General features: G+C 30.1%; 1 protein-coding gene across 5 annotated transcripts in view; it reads left to right on the top strand.

Moving 5' to 3' along the window:
- The window catches only part of ZNF532 (zinc finger protein 532), a 115,124-nt gene that overhangs the window by 76,516 nt on the left and 16,659 nt on the right, over nt 1-21,949 (top strand). For all 5 annotated transcript variants that reach the window (XM_051969565.1, XM_051969566.1, XM_051969563.1 and 2 more), the window contains exons 5-6: nt 10,733-10,895; nt 15,025-15,306. In XM_051969565.1, the coding sequence (XP_051825525.1) occupies nt 10,733-10,895; nt 15,025-15,306 (445 nt within the window). The remainder of the gene's footprint in view (nt 1-10,732; nt 10,896-15,024; nt 15,307-21,949) is intronic.

Genomic DNA, 21,949 nt, shown 5'->3' with positions numbered 1-21,949 from the left:
ACTCTCTCCACAAATGCAGTTTGGCACCTGTTCTACAGCTTATAGTCTTAGGGAGTTGTATGGGTCAGCTGACTTTCCCACACTCAAACAGTTAGTCTGTATGACTGACAGTCCTGATTTCAGTTCTTCCTAACTCAAAGGTCCACTGTCTCATGTTCCCTTTCTAAATAAATGTTCTTGATGGCTCAGGATTATCATTATAGATATTTCCTTTCTGGTTATGAGATTATGTCTGCTTTTCAGGTTGTTTATCTTGTTGCTCCAGCTTACTTTGTCAAAGAGTCAGTTAATCAACAAGCATTTATTAAGCACCTTCTGTGTGTTAGGTATGCAAAGACAAAAAAGCTTTTATTGTGATTTCCTCTAATAGTAATCTCTTGACAATTTCTAGTTTGTTATTCTGTTTTCTGCTATAATTGGGAAAACTACATAATGAAGCTTATTAAAATTATATGCTAAGTAGGAGATATGAAAATTTTAAATGAGAACTTAAGGAATTAATTATATGTTGAGGACTTTGTAACAATCATAAGACCTTCTCCATTTGTTTCCAATTTGGAACTGTGTTTTGTAGGCTTGAGTTTGCCAGAATCTGACCTTCAGATTAATGGAGACATAACTTTTTCCCCAAATAAAAGATTTAAATTGAATTAGGAACAAATACACATACATCTATATGGAAATTTTAGGGATCTGTATTTCATAGTGTAAAAGTTGTATCTATTCATTACTTATTAATATTATGCATTTGATTATAAATTCAAGGTTTTTATATTATGTGAGTGTAGAGAGGAAGGGAGGGTCTGGACCTGTGACTTCATTGGTATAGGACATTTAAATGTAAGACAGTGTGGAATTTTCCTTCATTGATTCATATCATCAACTCTCCAATTGAAGGTCTTGCAGAATGTCCTAAAGCACTAAAATATTGAACAGTTTGCTCATGGATCTATAGTTACTACATTAGAGGCAAGATTTGATCCTTGATTTTCTTGACTTCTAAATCTCTTATCCACTATGTCATTGTCTTAATTCAGTATAAAATATTGTGTGCCTCCAAAAGACAATATGCATCATTTTATATATATATTTATATTATTATTATATATTATATATGTGTGTGTGTATATGTATATATATACATATATATAATTAACAAGACTTGTACAAGTTACAAGTCAGTTTATAAAGAGCAGTTGACTGTTCTTATGCCCATAAGTGGAGTATATTTGGCTTTACTGTTCATTTAGAGTGATTTCTTATTATAACTGTTATCTTGCTAATTATGTTTTTCTTCAGGTATAAGTAAAATTATTCAGAATTCCCTTTGCATGTACTAATTTAAGGAAGTAAGAAAAGGATGTAAAAGTCTTCTGAGTGTCAGGAACAAGGCAGGATGATCTTTCGAGTCATTCGTGAAATGTATAAGCTAGTTTGTAGAGCTGCATATTGTATTCAGGTTAATTTCTTTAGGAGAATAAGTAGCTATTTTTCCTTTATTGATGACAAGACAAAAAATGTATCTAATTTTAGATAAAGTGATTTGGGTTAGGAAAGAAAGAGAATGTTATGCTATTAAAGTTAGCTTCTGAGGGAAGCTGTGGAATTGGAGCTCTGAAGGATTACAGTCTCTATAGGGTATTTTAAGTATTGTTCTGTCTGAAGATGAATGATAGAATACATGACCTCTAAAGAGCCCTTTGAATCCTGTGGTTCTAAAGCCTTGTGCTATTTGTATCACCAAAGGAAGGCTGGAAGCAAATCGTAAAGGGAATTGTGTAGTTCATCTTTCAGATTCTGTTTTTAGCTGTAGGTGCAAACATCCTGTAATTTGGGGTACCTTTTGGGGGTATACTAAAACGGGTCAACCAAATTATATAGGGACAATTAAATATATAAAATAAATATAATTTTTGCTATTATTCATCTTATATCCTCCATAGCATCTGGTATTGCCATGAGTACTTGATTCAATGAATATTTGTTAGATTAATTTTCATAGAAACTTGTTAACAAATAGAATGAATAATAAAACATTTCTAGAAACAATATCAAAACTTGTCACCTCAGAGCCTTAGTATATCAATAAATTACTTTTTTCATTTGTTTGTATAACTTAGTCTCAAATTATTCAACTCATTTTGGTTAATAAAGTTTATTAAAAATAATATTTCCATCTTTTTAGTAATCATAGAAAAGTCAGGTATGCTTGTGCTCATCAATTTTGTTTTGTTTAAAATTAATTTTCTCTTCCTTTCTCCTCCATACATTAATAAAGAAAGAAAAACAAAATGCATTATACATCTATAGTAATGTAAAATGGATTCTCACATTTACCATGTCCAGATAAGAAAGAATAACATATATTTCAGTTTGTACTGTCAGTTATCTATCTAGAGGTGGATAGCATATTTCATCTTGAGTCCTTTGAAAATGTATATGATCATTGTGTTGATCAGAGTTATTAAGTCTTAAAGTTGGTCATTTTTACAATATTACTGTTATTGTATAAATTGTTCTCCTGGTTCTTTTCACTTCACTTTGTATCAGTTCACATAAGTCTTCTTAACCCATCTTTGTCATCATATCTTACAGCACAAAAATACTCCATCATAATTATACACCATAACTTTTTTAGCCATTGCCAAAATGATGGACATTCCTTCAGTTTCCTCTTCTTTGACACTAAAAAAAAAAAAAAAGAAAAAAGAAAAAAAGAGCTACTACCAATATTTTTGTGCATTTGGTTCCTTTTCCTCTTTCTTTGATCTCTTTGAGTCTTAGACTTAGTGGTATTGAAGTTTAATAGCTTTCCAATATTTCCAAATTGCTTTCCAAAATGGATGAACTAGTCACAGCTCCACTAACAGTGCATTAGTATATCTGTTTTCCCATAGTCTCTCCAGCATCTATCATTTTTATTTTTTGCCATCTTTGCCAATACATTGAGTGAGAGATGCTATACCTCAGGGCTTTAATTTGTATTTCTCTAATATTAGTGATTTAGATCATACTAAAAACATGACCATAGATAGTTTGGATTTCTTTCTCTTAAAAACTATTTTAATATTCTTTGGCCATATGTTGATTGGGGAATGGATCTTTTTTTAAAATTAGTTTCATCCCTTTTTTTGCATTTTTAATTTGCGTGGTTTCTGAGGCAAAAGAAAGCCTGTCTTGTTTATTGTATTGTATAAATTTTCACTGTAGTTTCAATCCTGACTTATAGAGATACAAATATACTCTGAAAGTCACAACATATAGACTCATCCTGGAATCAGATTTCCTTCAAATTCCTCCCTGGGACTTCCCAAAATAGTGCATTTATTTTTGTTTAGTTCTTTATTGTTGTTCATTCATGTTTACTTTTTAATCTTTTCCTTCATTTCTGTTTAAATTTCAAAGTTTTTCCTTTTGCTCTGGTCTTATTGATCATGTGACCCCTAGATTTTCTCTTTTCATTTTTTCTATAGGAATTGTTAAGCCAAATTCTTTTCTGTAATTGTGGATATCATTTAGGAGGTTTTGTGATATTTCTTTTATTGCTGCATTCAACATGAACTGGAGTGTCTGAAAGATCTCCCCCACTGATTCACTATTCCACTTAATGGGATGGACATCTTCCATGATAGTGGGAAACGTTTTTGACAAGTATGTGTTTTATGCTTTGCTTGCCATTCATAGTTAAGGGCTGGTTAAACAAAGTTATCTCTGATGTGGCATCAATTAAAGAATGTTTAATGATCTTAACATATAGTAGGAACATCTTTTTGTAAAGGAGACTTTAAAAGTTGAATTTGGCTCTTCAATCAAAAGGTTTTTTATAATTACAAACACAATGGCATATTGTATTTTTTATAACTTGCAATCGATTTCTGTGACTGTAAAAATGTTATGTACTATAAAGTATCTTTTGTGAAAGAATGCCTACTTTTCATCACAATCCAACATATATGTGTAGATAATTCTCATGAAGCTCTGCAGTGATGAGAATATAGGCATATGGACTGGTAGTTATAGGCATCTTTTTGATTGGCATTTTTTGAGATAGTAATAACCAACTTGAATATTTCCAATCACATGATATCTTCTCATTTTTCAGAAACATTCTATTCTTTATTGCCCTAAAAATTGTGTGATTTCTAACTTGGATCTGTGGATATATACTACAGTTGGTCTAGCCAGTTTTCTTCCTAACTTTGTTTTATTTGGTGCCATTGTTAAACATTTTATTTACCTGAAAATAGAGTAAATTATTTTTATGCTATTTCCAGCTCTAGAATTGGGTGGAAAGTAAACTACAAAGCATATGATACATATTTATGCATTGCTATACTTATTACTCTTGCTCATTAATTTTAATAGTTGTATTGATTTATGATTATTCACCAGTTCAACAAACATTTATTCAATGTTGAATTAAATTGAATTTCACATGCTGTTTAAAACTTTGACAACGCTGAATAAGAAAATTAATTTTGTGGGAGATATTTTTTAAAAAGAGAATATGATAAAATGAACTATAGCAAAGGACTTATTTTTCATTTAACCCCTCTTCATGAAAAACAAACTTCTTTATAGAAAAGTCTAATATGCATAAGAATCCAGTCCTTAATTCCAAAGCTAATTTACAATTTCATATCAAATGACAGTGTGAATACCTGCCAACAGCATTTCCTGTGCTTAAATACAGAACTTTCTTTCTTTCTTTCTTTCTTTCTTTCTTTCTTTCTTTCTTTCTTTCTTTCTTTCTTTCTTTCTTTCTTTCTTTCTTTCTTTCTTTCTTTCTTCCTTTCTTCCTTTCTTTCTTTCTTTCTTTCTTTCTCTTTCGTTCTTATCAAATGCTTGCCTTCTCAAAGTAGGGCACTAGAAGATTTCCTCTGGAGGAAAATATCTTCATAAACTTTTAAATTGCTAGGTACTCTACAAATGAAGGAAGCAGAGTCACCACTCTCACTTTTCCACATTGCCTTATGTTTTCACCATATTGCTATTTTTTCTTTTTTGTGCTGCACCTTTGTCAAATTTGGAGAGAAGGAATATATATGCTCTTTCCCTTGGGGGTGGGAGTGAGTCTGTGGAAGTGACAGGGAGGGATCAAATGATCAGCACCACTTTGGCAAATGACAGTGAGGAATTTGGAGGAAATTTGAATCAAGTATGAGTTTTTGTGTTTGTCCCTTTTAGAGTGTACTTGTATCTAGATAAATTAGGAGTTGAAACAAAAATGAAAATTAGGGCTACAAGAAAAGTGATACGTATTGTTGTTTTTTCCTCAGAAATCATCTGAATTAAAATTGTATGTGCCTCTTTGGTATATGAAATATCTACATGTGTGTGTGATACATATATTTACATGTATGTTTTATATACATATATGCATACACATATTTTATACTTCTGCATGTCTACAGTCACAAGATTGAATTCAGGCATAATGAAAAATTATTTCCATAATCCTTTCTAGTAAGTGAAATGAAAAGAGGAAAAGCCACCTTGTTATAAAATTCTGTTTTCACAAATACAAAAGAGATTGGAAGGTTATCTGGAATAATAAATCATTTGTTTCCTTTAGGATTTTGGTAAAATTTTCTATTTACTTCAAACAGTAGAATTATTAAAAAAAAAAAAAAAAACATGGTTTCATTTAGGATTCTAGGCTTTTTTGTTCATTTATTTGTATCCAATTGACTATAAGCTCTGTAAGAGCTAGAGTACTTTCATTTTATTCTTCATATTCTTAGCTCCTCAGCACAAAGGGTATTTAATAAATGCTTATCAAATTGGTGTTTTTGTATAAATTTAGTATTATTATTAATTTAGAGATTTGTTGATTAATTTAGAGAATTTTAGCACAGTGAAAAAGATATTTAGACTTCAATTCACGAGACTCATAGTTAAATTCTGCCTCAGGTACATCTCAAACCCCTCCATCTTCACAATTACAAAATGAGGAAACTAATATTTTCAGTACCTATCTCCTAATATTTCTGTTGAAAAATACTTTGCAAACCTTAGAAAATTCTGTAAACATGTTGCTATTTATTAAAATTATTTTTAAAAGATAAATAAAAGGAGCAGCAAACATTTGAGAGATTTAGTATTAAACTTTTGTATTCCTAACCTAGAGATTCCATACAAATGTACATTTGTAATTATGCATGCACACTTACACACCTCTGTGTATTTTAAAGGACACCTTTTCTTAGACCAAGGAAGTTTCTAATCTTTAAAACTGGACCTATTATGGAACAAGTTTTTTAAATCCTTAAATTAATTCAGTTTGGAGAATGTGTAATGACCGTGTAACTGCTCTTATAAAATAAAATTCCTCTTGGCAGTTTTGAAGATTTGGAGAAAATATCAACAATCCAGACTTGGAAGAAAACAAATTCCTAGATTAACTGATGCATAGATCGTTACCTAGAAGGCCTATGGAAAATTCCATAGTGCCTTGGGGGGGGGGAAGCATGAATGTCAAATTTATAGTATTTACTTCAGGAGTGATGATGTAATCTATAATAATAACTCTTGTTCACACGATGCAAGAGTACAAAGTATTCTCCCCACAATAACCAGTATGAGCACCATTACAATACCCCATTTTATAAATGAAGAATCTGAAGTTCATAGAAGTCACATGTTTGTCCTCTGCAGGATTTTAACACAGATTTCCCAACTCCAAGTCCAACAGCCAATTCTATTAATAGACAGAGTAAATGTGCTAAAACATTCTGGTTTGCATTAAGAAATCCCAACAAAACACCTAATTATTTTTGGTGGAAAAAAATTGATTCATATTTTAAAATTTCAGAAAATATATTTCAACAGCTCCTACTTCCCAAGCCTAATATATAATAAAACCCATTGTAAACAGAATAACTTAGTAGTAATAATATTTCTACCTTAAATATCAGAGCCTAGTTCAGAATTAAATTTATTTTTAACATAGCAAACATGTTTCATGTATATAATCATAAACTTTAAAATTTTACTGCATAAGTGATTTCAAAATCATAAAAGATATTCTAAAATCTCCCAAGGAGATTTCTAAGAAGATAGCTTTTTTCAGTGTTCATTTCATTTACTAAAAAGAATTATAGAAATAGTTTTTCATTGTACCTGAATTCAACCTTGTGATTCTAGACATGTAGAAATGTAGTTTATATTATAGATTTGTTTAGTGTAATAGCAAAAATCATGACAAAATTAGTTGGACTTTTAAAAGTCTCATATAATATAAACTCTAATAGTTTATATTAAATTTTATAACTTTAAAAAATAAACACAAGTAACTTAACTTTTGTGGAGATACATGGTTATTCAAAAATAAATTTAGATCATCCTGACTAGGGTAATAACATCCACATTAACCAGCTTCTCATCTGTCTTAATTCCCAGATATACAAATGAAAGAATAATGTGAAACCCAAAATTACGTTGATCTTATATTTTGTAGCTTGTCCCAAGAACAGGAGTTATCTCAGCAATTTATGACCAAGTCATATGACATTTGAATAGTGTGTTTATGAAAACACATTCTAGTTGATTATTTGCCTGTTTGGATCCCTTACAACTGGATATTTCTCCCCACAAATGAGGTAGTCAACCATTAGGATTTCATATAGATGGAAGACACATAAAATATACGCAAAATGAGGAATTTTTCAGCTAGTCAGTAATCAAAAATAAAGCTATTCATTGTTCACCTTTCCTCAGAATGTTATGTGTTCATTCATCATCTTGGATCCTTTTTTTTTTTTTTTTTTTTGAGAGAAATCAGAGGGGGTCAAGGTTAATGTAGTTATATGATCTCTCATATTTGGGAGCATTATATTCTTTTGTTCTGAAACTTTGTTATAATACTTGCTCATTGGAGGAGGAAGAGGAAGAGCATGGGGGTTCATGAGTATATTAAACTTTTCATGAGTATATTAAACAAGTTCATCAGAACTTGTATCATTTAGTCCAGTGAGTTAAACTGTCCTTCATTAATGAAATCATAGTGAATCATTAAGGCATATTTTAGAGTAAGCTTTTTTCCCCCAGAGCAATAGTTTAAATTTAATGTTCTGTCGCCTTCTTTAATTTTGTTTTCCATGGTAAATGTAAGAATTTTAAATTAATTGAAAAAAAAAACCAAAAGAATTCTGTTAAAAAGATATTGTTTTAAGGAATGTGTCATTGATTATATACAAATTAAAATAAAGAAAAAATATATTCTAAAACATTATCATAAAGTTTATATTAGACTATATGTTTGGTTTATTAACTTAATATGTTTTTATGAAATAATTTTTTCTTATTCCTAATAATGAATGAAGTCATGGTTTCATTAACCTTTTTACTTCACTTGAAGTAGATGTTAATTATGTTTTAAAAATACATCTTACTTATACTTCTGTAGTTTAACTAAATAAAAATTAAGGAACATGATTATATGAAAATTTTAAAATAGAAAATAATGTAAACACTGAAAATTTATTCTAGATCTGTGATTATAATTTTGTATAATATAGTTGATAACATTTGACATTGTTTTGAGATTTTTAATGTTTAATAATGGCATGGAGATATTTTGGTAGGACCAATTTTATTTACAAAATTTAAATATTGGTTCACATTAGTTTTTAAATGATAAATTTTACTTTACATAGAGAAAAAATAGGCACTCCCATGGTTAAGAGAATTATAATACATTCTAATGGTAAAAGGTGATGGTATCAAATAGCATCATTTATTTTATAGTAGATGACAAAGAAATGTGTAAAATTTAACAAAATTTTGATTGTATTAGATCACTCCTACAATTAGTTAAAAATTCTGTTGTTTTCCTGTTGACATAAAATAATAGTCCAAGGATACATATATTTATCACTGTGGAGTATTCACATTTGGGAATCCTTAAGTGATTGCTACCAGCCTATAACTTAGTTGATAAGTCTTGGATAATTTTTTGGTTTAATCGCATTTATGTGACTCACTCAGAGTCACAGAACTAGTAAGTGCCAGAGGTGAAATATGAACCAGTTTTTCTGTCTCAAGCCTATTACTTTACCATGTCTTCTACCTGCTTAATTTTTTATTTTTTTCTAATGGGATATTTATAAAGAAAAACATTAATAATAAAGATGGTTAAAACGGATATATTTTCTAGTCACTCCTGTGCCTTATTTTGGATTAGAATATTCTCTGAAAGACAAAGGAGTATAATTTTATCTACTTAACTAGAATTATTGTGATGCTTTGGGGGAGAGGGAGGAGGAGAGAGGAGTACTAATACTAAGTAAATCCTATGATATTTCTCTTACTTTAAAATCTGCTAAAACAAAAAAAGAATCAAATAGCCTATTGTTCTTTCTATAAATACAGGATTTTTGAATATCATTATACCATTTTAAATGTGAGATTCTAAACATTTTTACAAATAGCTAATAAATGGTGGCTTTTTATGTGAATCATCTGTTTTGATAAATACAAAACTTTAAGAAAAATACTCCTTAATTAAAATAACAAATTAATCATATCAGAATATAAAAATTCCATCAACAAGCAAGTTCTTATAAAAGCCTATTTCAACATAGGGAAATAATCTATTAAGGGTTTTAAGTACAGACAAGAATTGCCTTGTGGAAGACTGAAGTTTGTACTTTTGTGTGCATGTTGTCTTCCCAGCTTTCACCGTAGATGAACCAAAGGGAGTTCCTACTCTTTTTTCCCCCCTTCTTTCATTTCATGACCTCCACATTCTTGCTTTCTCAACCAGTTTCTCTCACTGCCCCATAGAATTCTTTGTGCTTATTCCCACAGCTCTTTAAAGAAATTACAGGTTCTCATGGGGCCTCCCATGAGGACCTACATGAAGTAGAACAATGGCTGACAGAAGGGTCCACTGTTGTGGGTAGTATCATTGACAAGTGACTGATAAAATCCATTTCAAGAGAAAGATTGGTGGCAGGAAGAATTTGAGGTCAGAACTCCTCTAGACAATTATTGTCCAAGACAGCACTGGTAAATGATAATGGGTGGTGGTGGTAATGACCACTGAGACTCAGAATGTTATAAATTGTCTAGTAGTTTCCTTAAATGAGATAGTATGGTTCTTTTAAATGGAGATTAATATAGCTGTTCAAAGTAAATTAAACCTTTCGTTTTTGAAAACCTGCTAGTAATATTTATATATGTAATTTCTACTTTCTTCTTAAAAGTATGGTTAATCGCTGTAGTGAGACTACAAAACTTTTTTATTTTAAAAAGGTAATATTTATTTTGTGAACTCTGGTAGAAAGAGGATAGCAACTTAAATCACTTAACAAATTTTATTCATCCAGGCTGGGTTGTTCACACCGAGGGATAATGTAGTCATGAAACTATCCCTTTTGCACAAAAGTAATTTTAAAAGATCATTGGGGGCCTGTTTGTTGAACCCAAACTTCGAGTCCAAAATTTTAGGTCAGTGCTTCGTTGTGATCTGGGGAGAAAGTCATAATGGTTGGCTTCTAAGGTCAGGGAGTTAGTTCTTTACTTCAAATGACAAAGTTGGTCAGATGTTGATGGATAACAATTTCCTTTAAAGTTTTTGTTTCTCAGCCAAGCTATGCTGTTAATTTTATCATGTATGTTTGTTCTCACTGTGCCTCTCCTTCCTGAAAGCAAAATTGTAAAATCACAGTTCTTTAACTTGAACAATCAGGTGACTGACGTTATTTTACCATACTTCTTCTGTTTTTAGAATAATATATAAATGTTCCATGTGTGACACTGTGTTTACTCTGCAAACCTTGCTGTATCGCCACTTTGACCAACACATTGAAAACCAGAAGGTGTCTGTTTTCAAGTGTCCAGACTGTTCTCTTTTATATGCACAGAAGCAGCTTATGATGGACCATATCAAGGTGTGTGTGCATCTATCAACTCCTATCCTTTAAATTAATTGGCAGATACATTCTTTGGTTATAGTTTGAGGCTATAAATTGTTTGAAAGCATGCACTATCAAGGATATTCATGGATGCAAGGGATTAAGTTACTCAGGAGTAACCTGTAGTAATCACTTGAAATATAAAATGTTAGGCTTTTTTATATTGAGTAGTCAGTAGATAACCCAAATTTCAGCAAAAATAAAATAGTAAATTATAATTCTATAAAATGACTTTTTAAAAACACAGTTATTCATCTTAGTGGAAATTCCGATTCTGACTATTATTGACATTTACTGAGGAGTGGCAATTCACTGTTTCTATGAACATCAAAGAAGGATGAACTGTACCTACCTTACGGTTTCATGAGTTAATAAATTTGTAAAGAAAACACTGATATGGATGTGAGTATGTATATATGTAGAAAAATGAAAAATTATTTTGATAATTACCTAAGTTGTTAAATTCTCATTGTAGTATTATTCATCCCTTGATTTTTTTAGGTTCTTTCTTTGAAGCCTGCAAATAAACTGGCCAATAAATGACCTATTTGGACATTTCAAAAAAGGTACAGGCATCTAAATGCACTTGGAGTTATTTAGACTTTCCCCAAAAGGCCAGTGTTTTAGTTCTAACCTTTTCAATGACCAGTCTGACTGATAAAGCAGTCTTGTTCCTTGTGTGATTAGGCAATGATACCTTTTATTGGGTGCTCAGAAATACTAAAAGTACCTTTTTTTCTCCAAAAGAAAAATATGTAGTCCTAAATTTCTATATAATGAAGGTCTTATCTCTTTAAAAAAAAAGAGAGAGAGAGAGAACTTTTCATTTTAATTCCAGTAGGATGTTGTAGTTGGATATTAGATAAAATTTTGTAATTTCAGGAAGGTCACTTCTAAAATCAAATGAGATCCCTGATTTATTCTAGGGTTTTGTCACTAAATGAATAGATATTTAGCCTTTGAAGCTCTCTTTTTTGAATATGACTGAATAGTACATCTTAGAGGTTAGGCAGTTGTTTCACAAAAACCTATGAGCCTAATCATGCATTTCTGAGATTGTAGTGTGTCTTTGAATAGAGATTTGTTTTGGGAGGACAAAATGTGAATAGAGTCAATTAAAGATTCCAAATCTTCACTTTTTATTCACTAAAAAATCATTTTTTCAAGAGAACCATATACTTAGGAAAAATTCTTTTATAGAAATCTTAAAGAGGGAAATAAAAACCATTGCTACTGCATATTTTAATATTTTTAAAATTGGGGGAAATTCCAGGGAGATATTTTTTGAGAGAGTTTTAAATGTATTTTTAGAAGACATTTTAAAATCTGTACATTGGGTCTTCAGTGTTATGGTTAAGGTCTTTGTTGTATTCATTGTGAATCTGGAGGTATGAGTATGAGTTTCAAGGAAACAGAGCTTGAAAAAAAGTGGTAAAATCCACAAGGATGGATTATATTTTAATTTGTTTAATTTGTCACAAAGGTACAGAATACAGAAACAATAAAGATATTCTCTCACCATTCTCATTTCATGTATATTCCGTACTACTGTGTTTATTTTGGAGAGAAGATAGGAAAATATATACTATATTTATTTTGAGGATAGGAAAAGAGCTAAGATTTCTAGAGAAGTACATAGATACTACCTCTTGCAACCATTAAAAATAGATGTAACATCACATGTCATTTCACTTAATTGCTACCAGAAATTTCTTTACCTCTGTAGTTCCTTACACAAAAGAAATTAATCAGGAATAAAAGAGAGGGGAAGTATGTCTTTTTCTCTTCACTTAAGCATTCCAAAATAGAACTGCAAGATAGATCTTTGTTAGTCTATTAATCCAAAATTCCTTCATATCTTTTATCTATTCATATGACAAGTCTTCTAATACATTTTCAACTCTTGCATCCCTATTTTGTCACATACATTTTAAAATCATACTGCTACAATTATTACTTTTGTAGCAACTAAGGAAAAGTCAAATTTAAATGTATTTGGTTGAAATTGTACATAAAAACAATTGTTACTAATGAATAATATTTTTGTTAATACATAAAATTGTCAAATGTTGGAAAGTATAATCATTTTCCCCTTCATACATGTCCTTCTCTTCTCCCATATCAGAATTTTTCATTTATTTTCTTTAGATATTATGTTATAAAGTTATAGTTTGTATTATGTATATCAGCTTTTTATCCACTTTTCCTATTTTCACATTAGTATGATTTTTAGGAGCATTTTTATTGTTGTTGTTTTCTTTTTTGTTTTAAATGACTTAAAAGACATCTTGGACTTTGAAGTAAGTTTGCATTGAGTTTTGATTTTGAAGATGTATGGCTTATTCAAAAACCAATGGAATAGGACTTTCATTTTAAAAAATTTAGTACATACATAGCTTTTGGATGTCACCCATTTTTCTTCCCCCAATTCTCCACAAAGGATCATGGTATGAAATTTTAATTCAGACAGTTTTCTTTGTCAGATTGTTAGTAATTATTTTAATCAATGAAACTGTTGGAGGCAAGAAAGTTAAATAATCTCACTCTTAAAGGTACTATTAATAGGGGAAAAGTTAGGTATGTGCTCTTTGCCTGAAGAGCATTCTACTATGGCACAAGGTAGGGGCATTTTCTAGTAAAATTCATTGAAATAGTTAACCTCTATGGTCTTACAGCAGAAATTTTAAATAAGAAAATAAGAAGCATATAGTACAGGAAGAGGACCATGTTCATTATAGTCTTGCTCTGGGCAAGTGCTTCTTGTCAGACTGTAATTAGACTTAAAGCAGAATTGAAAAATATGTCTTAAGTAGTTTACATAAATGCAAATTTTTATGTCACTGAAATTAAATATATATATATGTAATGTAGTGTTTTGTCTGTATAACTTATATTTGAGTATAAAATTTCAGTGACATAAAAGACTTGGTTTTATGTTAACTATTTTAGAGACATTATCATAGCTTTCCTCTAAGTCTAAAGTAGTCATAGCAAACTTAGAAGATTTATATTACTAGAGGCACCTATTCAGAGAGGGGTTATTCATTAAAACTCAAAATTATTCTCCTCCTGTCTTTTGTACCTTTCCTTTTCTTGTTTTTAACAGCTTTGAAAACAATAGATTTCGAGCCTAATAACCTTTGGAGTAAAAACTCAATTCATTTGTTTCCCGGAGAATTTGAATTTCTATATGGAAACTTACATTTGCACTTTCTAAGAAGAAAAAGTTTACTAAAAGTGAATTAATCAGTTTAGAATTTTTTTATGTGCAAGACATAGTGCTAGGGATTGTAATTTTGCTTACATAGACACCTAAGTGTGGTTGATTGAGTGACTTGGAGTCAAAAATATTTGTGTTTAAGTCACATATCAAACACATACTAGCTTTGTAACTCTGAACAAGTCATTTAATCTTTCTTTTAATGCTCTGAAGATTTCTTTAAAATTATAAATTACTAATGTTTAGTCCATCTGTATCAGTGGAAGGAATTTACAAACCAGGAGCTTACCACACCAGTGAAATCACATGTCCAGACTAAAAAAAACCTTAATAAGAACAATAACGAAATAAGATCAGGGAGGAAAAAGATTTAAAATTCCAAGAAAGGAAACCATTTTATGCAATTGTGAGATTTTAGAGACATCAAAATAGGTCTGGAGAAGATCCTGTTATGCCAGAAATTGAAATTAATTAAACTACTCCTCTCTATCACTAGCTTGAATCATTTAGGTATACCATGGCTTTTAGTAATCTCCCTCTCCTTTTTCAAAAAAAGAAAACTGCCCCATATTGGTAGAAAGAGTAACAAGATTAAGTTTGGACCGGATATGTTTTTTTAATTACAAAACTATTTTTGATTATATGGAATTACAATATGTATTTTGTAGCAGCCTTCAAAGTATTCCTTTGTACCCCTTTTTTTGGGCTGCAAATTATTTTTTAAAGATGAAGTTTTCACATTTTAGTTTTAAATCATAATATAAAGGATTGTTTTTAAGAAATGTTCTTTATAAACTTACAACAAGCTGATAATGGATTATTGTATACTTTTTAAAAAGTTTTATACTTTAGTGATGTGATTTCTAATTTTTTCCCCCTATGTAGTCTATGCATGGAACATTGAAAAGTATTGAGGGGCCTCCAAACTTGGGAATAAACTTGCCCTTTAGCGTTAAGCCTACAACTCAAAATTCAGCCAGCCATAACAAAGAGGACCCGAAATCCATCAATGGGAAAGAGAAGCTTGAAAAGAAATTGCCATCGCCTGTGAAAAAAGTAGCTGAATCCAAGAAAGTAGCCAATCCTGGATGGACATGCTGGGAGTGTGACCGCTTATTCACTCAGAGAGATGTTTACATAACCCACATGAGGAAAGAACATGGTAAAGTAAGTAAAATGATACAATTTATTTTACCTTTAAAATGGAAAGAGTGTTGGAACAGAAATCAGGAGAGGAGAACTTGTATTGCTCTTTTCTAATTAGCTCTAGCTCTGAGATCTTGAGCAAATCACTGAAGTTGTTAGACTAGATGAATGTGAGGCTTTTTGATTTACAATTTTCTTTGAGTCCACAGTTTGGGGTTGTTGTTTTTTTTCTTTGAGCATTGAGAACCTAATATTTTTTTAGCTGAAGAAGTTGAGAATAAAGAAAGAAATTCTGAGACATAGTGAAACAGAGAAGAGATGATAATTTAGTTCTTAATCTTGGAATTTGTCTTTTCTTTTATATGAGGAATCAAAGAAGAAAATGAATTGATTACAATACACAAAACTAGTTTATTTTTTAAGAGGCAGATAAAATTAATTTTAAATGAGGTCAGCCGTTAATGTTAACAACATAAAATTTTCCCTTTCAGTAAAAGAATCAAATTTAAAAATATTTCTATAATATGGAAAAAATTTTTAGAAGAAATAGCATGGATGAGGGGGAAGGGAGAAAGGAAATGGAGAGAGTGGGGAGGAAAATAAGTGGAAAAAAGAGAAAAAATCTGTGGGAGAAAGTACAAGAAGAAGAAAAGAAACAGTGAGAGAGGACACATATATTTCCTTGCTATCACTTTTTTAAATTGTGTGATCCCAACCAATGAATTTCCACATTTTAGCTATGGAAACTTGTCCAATATTCCAATAGTCTCCCCCTCTAAGTCTTTCCATATTAGTAGGCTCCCAAAGCTGCCCTATTATTTTAATATCTGTTGCTTTTGATTTCATGACTGATGCACCCACTTTTCCACTTATACAGTTTCTAGATATCTTTAATGTCATTTGTTCTGTGGAAATCATCATTTGTATTATGATGCAGCTTAATCTTACTGCTCAAATGTATTGCCAAGGTTTCTTTGTATCACATGAAATTTGGATTCTTTAGAGATTATTGTGTTCCTTGATTTATTGCTCAGTAGCATCACTTGAAGAATATTGTATTAAAATAAAAGTTTTCGTGTCATTGACAATTGGGGACCATTGAAAATAAACCACCGTTTCAAAAATTCAATCTAGTTCCACTTAATTTTTTTCTGTTTCAATGCTAGGCTAATTTGGTGTTTTATGTTACATAAACTAGACTAACTCAGTCGTTTATTTATAAAAAATTATATGAGATAGCCTACAAAAGGCATTCTTGATTTATATATATATATATATATATATATATATACATATATATATATATATATGTATATATATATATATATATATGTTTTCCTCTGTGGATAATTAGTCTGATTTTTTTTGAGTGGTTCTGAAACTTATGAAGAAGGCCCTAAAGTATCATGTGCAAACAGTAACATCTGGAAGTCCTCAATATCTGTAGCAAAGCATTTTTCCATTTGGATTTTGCAAAAGATATTCTTTAAGGCATTGATAAATTACTTTCATGGAGTGTCCTTTCCTGTTTTATGCATTTCTTGATAAAGATATGCATAGGATCATTGAGGAAAACTGTTTTCGTTTTCTTCCAAGATATTAGAAATATCTTCGAGCTCTAGATTGATGAAAGTATTATTGAATCAAATGTTTTATATTATATTCACACAGTTGGATCTTGCATTCGTCACAATTTTCTGTCAATTATGTGTTTATAAAAGCAATATCTGATATAGAAAACCATGAAAGCCTTTTTATTTCACATATTTTCATCAAGGAAACTAGATATGCATGTGCATTGTATTTTTCCTAAGATTTTATAGAGATGAGATTGTGTTACATTTTAATGATTATTAATGTCATCTTGATTATTTTTTCTAATGATCCAGTGTCTATATTCCAACCCCACCATTTGATATTTTAGTATCTTCAAGTTTTTCTGATATATTTTAAATAAATATTTCAGTGCTTTCAAAATTATGTTTTCCAGCAGCATATACATCTTGTGTGGTCTTGATCAGATCCAGTCATTCTTCCATTTTTTAAAGTATCATTTGTACTTCATTCACATATGTTGCATATGTGTGTATATCTGTGTGTGTGTAAACACATATAAACACATTTGTATACACAAATACATTAATACATACAGACTCCAAGTGTGATTCCTTGTCATCAAAATTATGAAAACACATTGTTAAAGACTATCACATATTTTGCATTTTGTGATTATTTGTTGCTTACCTTATATTTTCATCTTTATGTATTCTTACAATGATTAGATTTTATTGCATTTCACACCAAGTTTTTGGCAAATTTATTTTCCTCTTAATTGCTCTTTATTGTTTTGTGAGCTGATTCTTTTTGATCTTCCAATATCTTTCTCTTCACATTTTGTTTTGTAGTTTTGCTCATAAAGTTTCTGATTTTCCCTTGGCAGATAGATTCCTAAATATTTTATACAATCAGTAGTTACTTTAAATGGAATTTCTTTTTGTAACTCTAACTGTTGGGTTTTGTTAGTGATATATAAGAATGCTGATGACTTATGTGGGTTTATTTTTCTCTTCACATTTTGCAAATAGGTTTATATATTGAACTGGTATTATCCTTGATATCTAAATCTCTGCTTGGCAAAGTGATAAGATGCTTGTTATTGGAGGTGTTTTGGCCATTCTTCTAATCTCCTTGATGTGGCATTTGTTGTTAAACTTCTAAAGAAAATGGTGATTATCATTTAATATCAATGCAGTTTCTCAATTCTTTTTATTTTTTGCAACAGTAACTTATTTGAATAAAATAATGATTGTGTGCAATACTTTCCCCCATCTTTATACTTTTTTTCTGATATGGTATTGATTTTAACATTTGCTTTAGTTAATTGAAGGAATACCTGCACATAGAAAACTAGTTCTGAAATCATTTTCACATTATAAATTAATTACTTCTAGTCTCTTAAGATAGTTTTCATTTTTTGACATTTTTAATTTAGATATGGAAAGATCTAACGCTTTCCAGTTATTCTTGAAGAAAGTATTCAACATATATAGTCATAAGATGTTTGTGTACTCTTTGTTATTTTTCATTTGACTCTGATCACATTTTTCAACATACTTTTTTGTCACCCTATCTTGATAATCATCGAATATCAATACATATGACTGGTTTAGATATTCTTATCAACTTGTAAGTTTTGTTGTTGTAAGTTGTTTTGTTTTGTTTTTTGGGTTGAGGAGGGTTTGAATTTCACCTCAATTCTGATTCAATATGGAATAAAAAGAGATATCTGGTAGATTTAAAAATCAAAGGATCTAGATTCAGATATATTGTTACTTATTAGTTGTTCAGAAAAATATCTTAATCTCTTAGTAATTCAAGTCATTAGACATGAATTTTCTCCTGTCACTATACCTTTGTACTATTTATGAGATGCATTTTAAAAAATTAAGCATGACATTGCTTACTTTTAGAATTTAGAATCTAGTGATGCATGCACAATAACTATAATATAATAATAGTATGAGGTGAGTGTTGAAAAGGACATACAGAGTTGTACTATATGAGATCTGAGAGGAAAAGTGATGATTGAATGAAGAATTCCTGGAAGGGCTGGCATTTGAGGTGGACTTTAAAGAGTAGGTAAAAATTCAATAGCTGAATGAAGCTTTTGAGAGATTTTAGGGATAAGGAGTAGCACAGAGTCATGGAGGACTATGGGTCTGGGAGTAAATAAGGAAAATGACAAATTTACAGATTTGTCTGGAGTAAAAAGTATATGGAGAAAATCCATATTATATTTGTTTAAAAAGTTAACAATTTTTAAAATCAAGTTATAAAACAGAAAATACCTTTTTTCTTAAAACTAGTATAAATTATTTTAAAATACTTTTCAAGATTAAAAATAAATTGGATCAGTAAGAATTATAGATATAAACAATTAATATTGAAGGAGTAATTTGAAAAGTTCCTGATTTTTAATTAATTCTTATGTAATTGTAATTTAGCATGGATATCATAATGTATATGTTTTTACCTGCATGTGTCACTGTATATGCAAGTATGAATGACAATGAAATCAGAGAGAAAACATGTATGGTATAGAATTTGGAACTGAGAATTGAAAGGTGAAGTCATGCCTTCTAGAATGGTGGTTTAATTTTACTTATAGTGGTTTTCTATTCACTGATATTAGATGCTTCATTGATTACCATAATTATTATTAAACCTGGACAGTTATAATATAATAAATTGTCTTGTTTTATTGTTGTCTCCCATACCAAGATTATTAGTTGTGAAGTTGTGTTTTACAATAATTTCATTTTTAAATATTTAATGGGTTTTTTTCAAGTTCAGATTTTTACATTGAATTTACTGTCAACAATTTTATTTGTTGCTTAGCTAAGCTATTTTGCGTCTATGCTTATTGATTTCCAAACATTTTCAATGATCTTACACTTAAATTCATTTTAGATGTTTTCCATGCATATTTTTTCTGTAAGTACTAATGAATTTTTGTATTGAATCAAATGTTTTTCTTTTTGACAAATTTTCCATTATTATTGATAAAGATTGAACCCCTTCAAAACATTTAAGTGTATACATTTCATTATCAAAAGTGAAGAGACATTACAATAGTCATGTTTTTCTAAATACTGGCTTTCATTTCTCATGATCTCAGGGATTTACAAAATGACAGATGACAATTTTAGATAAGAATTTCCATGGATAGAAATAAATATGGCCATTTTTACTGAAAGTTTGGTGTGATGGATAAAATAAACTGGCTTTTGGTCAAAGCTTTTATTTCAAAGTATTTTACTTACTAATGCGTGCATTTCACCAATGTGAAAATTTTCACCTGTAGAATACCACGTGAGGTAGTGACCAGTACATTTAAGGGAGAGTTGCTATTTTCAGAAAAAATAATTTTTGAGAAATTTCTGGAAATTTTTCAGGGTTTAAGTGAATTTCAGTAGTTACTTCCTATTCAGTCATAAGATCTTTGAATGGTTTTATAGTAATATTTTAAATTCATTTGACATTCACTATTAATTGAATTAATTATTCATCCCTTCCCTTTCATGTTTACCCTTCCTACTCAAAGCCGTGATGGACATCTTCTTCCTAACTCCTCATCAGCCTATCATTCTTTTATAAAAGCAATTAAATAAATAAAAAATCTGTCTTTTAAAAAAAATATTTTAAAAGCAACTTTGAAGTTTAGCTATGAAGAAATATTGTTGAGCCATTTTCTCTGCCTTGCACATGCTCTATGTTCTTTTTTTTTTTTTTTAATAAACAATTTATTGAGTCCTCCTTGGTTTTTTTTTTTAAACTTTTCACTCTGAAATCAGAAAAAAAAATTCTTAAAAAAATAACCCAAACTGCAGCAATTACTTAGGAATTAAAGTTATTGTGGAGACAGTGCTTTAAGAAGCAGAGGAAAAAAATTAAATATGACTCAGAAGTAATCAGAAATGAGGGTCTTTTTCATGGTCATGTTCTCTTTAATTCATGAATGACCAGTGCATGATTTGGCAAAATGCAATAGCAGAAGCTATAAAGGCACCAGAACAATATAAGATATGTCTTTTTTCTTGAGCTGTGATGAGAGGGAGACAGAAGGAATGATAAGTTAGAAATTGTAAAAGAGTCTCTTTCTCAGGGAGTATAATTAAGAGAGGGATGGGATTCCAAGGGAAAAATATATAAAAACTAGTTTAGGAACAGAGTAGTTCTTTGCCTCCCTGTTACAGATCACAAACTAGCAGTGATAGAGGTGCTTCTCTTAATTGGACATGTACAAGTGAGTCTTCTCATTTTCAACCAGATAGTTTTGATAGCTTGCTGATAAGTTAATTACTTTTTCTTTTTTTTCTAATCATGTAAATTTCTTTTTTCTTTTTTCTTTTTGTCTCCCCTCCCTTACCACACTCTAGAAATGGCTACCATTAGACAAAAATAATCTATATGTAAATTTATTCTATACATCTTACATATCATTTTTTTTCTAGATGCAAATAGCATCCTTCTTTATATATCTTTGTAATTAACTTGGGCATTTATAATAGTCTCTTCTCAATCACTTTTATCTGAGAGGTTATGTTTCTTTTGAGACTGGTTTTTAACAGGATTCTATGCAAAAAACTTTGTTTCTCTAACATTTTCAGTAACCCAAATTACCACATGACTTACATTAGAAACTTTTTATCATCCATAACCATGCTAATCCCATGACCTCAAACTCTAGAAAATGATTTTCCTTAGCATTGTAAGTATTGTTAGACAAATGTCTGTCTTTCTGTTCACCTCATACATATTCTTCATTCTCAACATAAATTCTGGTTATTACATCCCTCCTCTGGTCTCATTTAAGATTCTCTTTTTGACATTAAATCATTGCTTCTTTAAAACATAAATGAGAAAAGAGAAAAATGGAGATAGGTGAAAAACACAGAGACAAAATTAGATTCAGATCAGTTCAAAATCCATATGATTAATCAATTCAACTCTACATTTGTCTCCTCCCTTTTAAACACTTGCTGCTTTGTCTTAATACAATTTATATCCTGCAAATACTTATTCCTGGGCCACTACTACTTGCTTGCTATCTCCACTCCAATTACCAAACTACTTAATGCTCCTGAGGGAAATTCCAAAATAA

Source organism: Antechinus flavipes, chromosome 1 (assembly GCF_016432865.1).
Source record: "Antechinus flavipes isolate AdamAnt ecotype Samford, QLD, Australia chromosome 1, AdamAnt_v2, whole genome shotgun sequence".
Lineage (NCBI taxonomy): Eukaryota > Metazoa > Chordata > Mammalia > Dasyuromorphia > Dasyuridae > Antechinus > Antechinus flavipes.
The sequence above is the reverse complement of the archived record's forward strand: the minus strand, read 5'-3'. Positions and strand labels throughout refer to the sequence as shown.